General features: G+C 41.0%; 1 protein-coding gene across 1 annotated transcript; it reads right to left on the bottom strand.

Moving 5' to 3' along the window:
- Nucleotides 1-570: 570 nt before the first annotated feature.
- LOC123426341 (casein kinase II subunit alpha-2) lies at nucleotides 571-5,453 on the bottom strand. Its single transcript, XM_045110151.1, has 10 exons — nucleotides 5,188-5,453; nucleotides 3,492-3,621; nucleotides 3,224-3,418; nucleotides 2,696-2,853; nucleotides 2,177-2,267; nucleotides 2,001-2,066; nucleotides 1,635-1,717; nucleotides 1,489-1,552; nucleotides 1,335-1,403; nucleotides 571-949 (listed from the first exon to the last, which is right to left on the bottom strand). Exons 1-10 carry the CDS (start codon nucleotides 5,271-5,273, stop codon nucleotides 890-892), a joined length of 1,002 nt encoding a protein of 333 aa, XP_044966086.1. The 5' UTR covers nucleotides 5,274-5,453; the 3' UTR covers nucleotides 571-889.
- Between the last annotated feature and the right edge of the window lie 548 nt (nucleotides 5,454-6,001).

Here is a 6,001-nt window from a genome sequence, read left to right on the forward strand (position 1 = left end):
GGGTGGTGTCGACGCCCCCTGGTAGACGTCTCTTCTCATGGTATAATGGCGGTGGTGAAGTTGTTGGTGCATGCAATGGGGAAGTTGATGGATATGACGACCGTGCTTAGGTGATGTCATCATAACCAAAAGTAGGCAACGATGTCGAGGACGAGATCAAGAGTGTTGATTTAAAGGGTAAGAATGGTCGTTATGTGACTAATGGGCAAGCGAAGGGGAAGATAAGGGTGGGCGTCGCACTCGTCCACACCAACACAAACCCAACCTAAATTTGGGCCAAAAATGGATCACGACAAAAAAAAGAGCAAAAACCCCATCCATTTGCATCAACACACAGGGCCGCATTTTTTATCCAAACGTTGGAGTTGGTCTTATGTGCACTGGATTACTCCGCATTTTTTATCCGAACGTTGGAGTTGGTCTTATGTGCACTGGATTACTCCTATCCAGTTTAATCAATGAAAACACCTTGTCCCCGCACAGAAGAAAAGGATTGTTGATTTATTTTTATTAGAAATGATAGATCCCAATAGAAAAGGAGTTAACCGGCAAATCGAAATAACAAGCTAATAATCCGGTGGCTAAACTGAATTTAGAATCCAAAGCAACTTAACAAAGATATTCTTTACAAGCAGAGTCGTACAATATTACCGAACACGTTACATGAAAAGTGTGTTGCGAACTTTCAATCAATCAGGTTTCCATACACAAACAACAAGAGCAAATCACAGTTCTTTTCCCCCTCGACGATAGAGGCACACACCACACAGGCTCTTACCTTTCCCAGCTGATCCAACCATTATCGAGTTGTAATACGTGACAAAGTCGCTACAAGGATGCGGCTTCATCACGCGCTGCTCATTCAATGTCAGCAACAGTCCTGCTATTGCTATTGCGCGCGAGTCCTGCTGTTTTCAGCGGCCCTCACCTGCAGGAAGTATGGATGTGCCTGCATTAAACCTCAAAATTAGAATAGGAACCATTGTAAATCCAAACATGACATCATCTAAGCAACCACACTAATCAATCTATCTACAAACCAAATGATGAAACACATCATGCAGCACCAAGGAGCTGGAGATGAGAAAATAAATTACTCCCTTCGTTCCTAAATATAAGTATTTCTAGAGATTCCAATATGAACTACATACGGAGCAAAATGAGTGAATCTACACTTTAAAATACGTCTATATACGTCCGTATGTGGTCCATACTGAAATCTCTATAAGGACTTACATTTAGAAACTGAAGGAGTATAATTGCATGGTGAAATGAACATTAAGCACGATTGGCTGGGGGCCACTGAATAACCAGTCAAAAACAGTGAAACTTACCATAGCTTCACGTGCAGTGAGCCTGTCCTGGTGATCATATCGCAGAAGCTTATCAAGGAAATCTATGGCCTAAAATGGAGAGGAAAGGCCTAGTTGAGAAACCAGGAGCAGGTTACTGCTAACAAAGTATACTTTGAGATATATATGTACAGACCTCAGGGGATACCAGATGCTGGTTGTCTGCATTGATAAACTTTGACCAGGGTTTTCTGCTGTGCCTGGGTGTGGAAATTGTAGAAACTGTATATCAGATGACAAATAGAGATCTTGCATCAAAATTATTGCTGAGTGACAATATACCTTCCCACAAGGGCTTCAAGCTGAGGGTCAAGCTCAATTCTGTACTTGTTCAAATAAGCATTTAGCCCATCTGTTCCAAGTACCTGTGAATACAGGGGTGTGGTCAGGCTTTAGCGCTAATGTCAAGTTCAAACAGGACTATACAGCTAGAGTAAAGCTAGTAATTACATGTGACATGAACTCTGCCAAATAATTCAATTGCGCACAGTACAAATTTATCGAAACATTGAGCCAAAACCAGTCACTAATGTAAATAACAGCAAATGCTATATGGCAACTCTAAAGAATATCAGATGCCACCAAAAGCAAGCCTTTATCAGTTATAACTATCTTTCCAAAGAATAAAAGGAATAATGGAATAAGCACCTTTGCAATCTTAACAAGTTGATCATGGTTGTCATGGCCATAGAAAAATGGTTCCTTGCGGAATATCTGCAATCAAGAATACATGATTCATAAACCATCAGCAGTTGAACAAAAAATCTGAGATATAAAAGAAAGCTATGAATAAATATCCAATTGTGCTATCATGTCGGTCATACCATTCCAGCAAACATGCAGCCAAGACTCCACATGTCCAAAGAGTAGTCGTAATCTTGTAAGTCAACAAGAAGCTCAGGTCCCTTGAAGTACCTAAATCCCAGTGAAAAAGGAAATGCCAGCAAATATTTTGAAAATGATCACAGAAGTGGGACGCTACATGCATCAAGGAACATATTGGAAATATAGAAGAATAAAAATATGGAAATATTTGGAACATGCAAGTTACATAATGGAGCATTAACTACTGTACAAAGCAAATCATTCACCACATAACTCATTCTGTTCATATGTATTATGAGGTTGAGATTTCTACAAATGAAAACAAATAATACAGAAAGAAATACCCTTTCCGCATAAAATGTGGACTTAAATAAACTAAATATTGGCTATATATTGCCTCACAAGTGACCAGAAGATTGACAACCAATTGTTGGAAGTGCACAAGCAAATAAGGTTTTTGGTATCAATAAGTCGGTTTAAGATAACTAAATAGCAACAAAGTATTTCTATGTACCTACCTTGATGCAACACGAACGTTATACTCCTTTCCAGGATGGTAGAATTCAGCAAGGCCCCAATCTATTAACCGGAGTTTTCGAAGCTCATGATCTATCATAACATTGTGAGGCTTCACATCTCGGTGCATAATGCCTTGTGAATGGCAGTAATCCAAAGCCTGCACTCAAAAATGGAATCTGTGATAAACTATAACTAGAATATAGAATACAAAACATCTAGGTCCAGCAATCAAATCACCAGCGATTTGGCTTGGTCCCCTCAAAAGAGGAAAAAACACTTGCTGGTGTGGTTACTTGTTAGCATTAGCAAGGGATTATTCATGCATTACTATCACAAATATCATCCGTGAACACAAGAAAGGGTCCTAGGAAATGAGTATAGCCAGATGTTCGAACTAGACAGTTACACATGCAAGTATTTAATGTATCTTCAAGGCTTTATCAGAAGAGCAAAGAAAGTTTTAGATATTTTAACAATCAGTTTTCTTGGCAATATTATATCAACAGAAACTTGGGAAACCTTGATACCTTCAGTAACTCATAGATATAGTAGCGAATGTCATAATCTGTCAATGTCGGATATAACACTTTGAAATCTGTGTTATTGATGTATTCAAAGATCAAGCTTGGTGTTTTTGAATGCTGATCTCTGACAATATCAAGCAGCTTCACAATATTTGGACCTCCACAGAGATTCTGAAGTATTTTGATCTCTCTTTTGATCTGCATAAGCATGAGAAACGTGAAAAAAAATATCATAGTTAAACCGTGACCATTTAAGGCACAGATAAGTTACCTTCTTCTTCTTCACAGGCTTCAGGATCTTAATAACACATTTCTCATTATTGTTGACGTTGATGCCCTCAAAGACTTCACTGTATTTGCCTCTTCCAACTTTCCGCACAACTTCATAGTCATCCTGCTCACTGATTGAAAAACATCATACCAGTCAGAACTCATCACCGGATATACTGGTCCATTAGGACATTTTGTGATTTAACAATCACATGATATCTTTCAGAAGGACCGGAACAAACAAATAACAACACCATTCAAACCAAAATGCTAAGTGTGTTATCCTTGTCAGGGCAGGGATACTCGCAGCTGGCTTGCTAAAAGTAATCAGTTTGATTGTTCCAGGCACAGGATTTTCTTTTCCTGTTTGTATGATGGAGAACGAAGAGAAAACACCTAACTATTTTGAAGAGATCTCATGGCACTTTTGGGGTATTGTTACATCAAAATAAATGAGTGCATATACTTTTTACCCAACTTCTACAAACTGATGCTTCATACTCCCTCCGTCACGAATTACTTATCTTAGATTTGTCTAGATACATCCGACACGTTTTAGTGTTAAATCTAAGACAAGTAATTTGGGACGGAGGTAATACTTGAGTTCTATCCTTTTTCATCTATATATAAGAATAAGAGGGCAATAAAACCCCATGTCAAGCTCAAGGGAGGACAAAAAAATGCCTGGATCCCAATGAGAAGCTACAGAAAGGCGAAGCTTGTTACAGTTTTAAATATAGTTGCATATCACTGTGTTTATTACACAAATACTAATTTGCAAAACAAGATACTCCAACAGCGTACATAGTTCAGTGGAACCTTATTTATCTTATGTCGCTGAGCAGAATTATCAATTCAACAGAAACAGAACAGGAGTAAAATATCTTAGTTATATAGACCTTAATGTAAATGTGGTTTTTTACTTGGAACAGCTACTTTGAGATTAAATAGGTATGATATGATAATTTCCGGAAAATACAACCCATATATTATCTGAAAAAATAGCGATAACACCAAACAAAGTGTGAAACTAATAGAACAACACACTTTCCAAGAAGGGGAAAACACAGAACTAGCAACTGTTCAAAACAATAAATTAGAACTGTTTGCTCGATTTGGGTGCTGCTGTTGTAGTCCAAGACAGGTTCAAGTTCCCAATTTGTCAATTCAGCAAAATATTTTGGACATGGAGAATATTGCTGGTGGATGAACATGGGTGACAGAATCTGACATTTGGATTCGGGTGCTCAATTTGTAGGAAGTTAATGGAAGTCCACTTAAGATGTACAAAACTATGAATAATCTCCCAAAGAAATTGCGTGGACGTCATAGACGCATAATTTCGTACTGAAGTACCAAAAGTATCACAAAAAAGTGACATCGAGTTAGTGACTACTGAAGTCGGATATTGTAACGAAGCAACCACATCAAGCAACTGCCGGAATTATCTGAGCAAGCACATCTGGCAACTCCTCTCTCAATCTACAACACGCGGGCCCTCTCTAACCGCACGGCACACAGGATCTCCGAAAACGCATCGAGAAGTCGAAGGTCCATTGTATGTAATCCCTGAACTGTCTCTCAACGAACTGACGAAAAGGATCCACTACACGTAGATGCGCCACGGGAACGAAAGGGGGGAAAAGAAAAGAACTTGAGAGTTAGGGCGAGGTTGGCTACGGGCGGATTCGACTCACCCCCACTGGACGGCGAGGGCCTCGTAATCCCAGTACTCCTTGGGGCGTACGACGTTAACGTCGGCGTAGACCCTGGCCTTTGACATGGCTGAAGACGATCCGAATCCCGCGGGCGGGGGACGGATCAGGGATAGACGTGGGCTGGGAGGAGTTTCGTGCTTTCTCGGCGGCGCGTCCGTCAAGCGGACATCGCCGGCGGCGAGATGGCGTTAGGGTTTCAACAACTACGATTGTTTTTCCTGAGAAACATGTTTTGGGGGATATAGTTTTGAGGAATGGAGATGTAGGTGGAGGGCGTGGGAGAAGTGCGGTCAGTGCAACTGACAGGTGGGTCCATGGGACAGTGTGCGGAAGGAGCTCGCTCTCGGAGGCAGAATTCACCGTTTTTGACCTTTTTATAAACCTTAAGTTGGATCTCACCCTCATGGGAAAATCATTTTATGAACCTTAAGCTGGATCTGACCTTGATGAGAAAAAAATTGGATCTGACCCTTTTGCTATCGTCGGACCCTTTGGCGGTAGGGTATAACAACCTACCGCTCAGGTCCCTCGTGGTAGGGTTGCACGCCTACCGTAAAAAGAACGCCAAGTTATGGAAACAGTGCGCGTGTGTGCCTACCGTCGTACCCCTTGGCGGTAGGGTTACACGTGCTACCGCCAGCCCTTTCGACGGTAGATCATTTTCCTACCGCCAGGGTCCTCGACGGTAAGTTGTCATACCCTACCGCCAAAGGGTCTAAGGATTTGGCGGTAGCAAAAGGGTCAGATCCGGAAAAATTTACCCACCGTACCCACCAGGGTCAGATCCGGCTTA

The sequence above is a fragment of the Hordeum vulgare genome, chromosome 2H (genome assembly GCF_904849725.1).
Source record: "Hordeum vulgare subsp. vulgare chromosome 2H, MorexV3_pseudomolecules_assembly, whole genome shotgun sequence".
Classification (NCBI taxonomy): domain Eukaryota; kingdom Viridiplantae; phylum Streptophyta; class Magnoliopsida; order Poales; family Poaceae; genus Hordeum; species Hordeum vulgare.

Bases quoted from the DNA above. Each gene is read 5' to 3' on its own strand.
- LOC123426341 (XM_045110151.1), bottom strand. From the start codon at position 5,273: ATGTCAAAGGCCAGGGTCTACGCCGACGTTAACGTCGTACGCCCCAAG. The intron at 3,622-5,187 runs GTGAGTCGAATC...TTTTTCAATCAG, and splicing joins GCCCTCGCCGTCCAGTGGGG to TGAGCAGGATGACTATGAAG. The intron at 2,268-2,695 runs GTAGGTACATAG...ACTGGGATTTAG, and splicing joins AACGTTCGTGTTGCATCAAG to GTACTTCAAGGGACCTGAGC.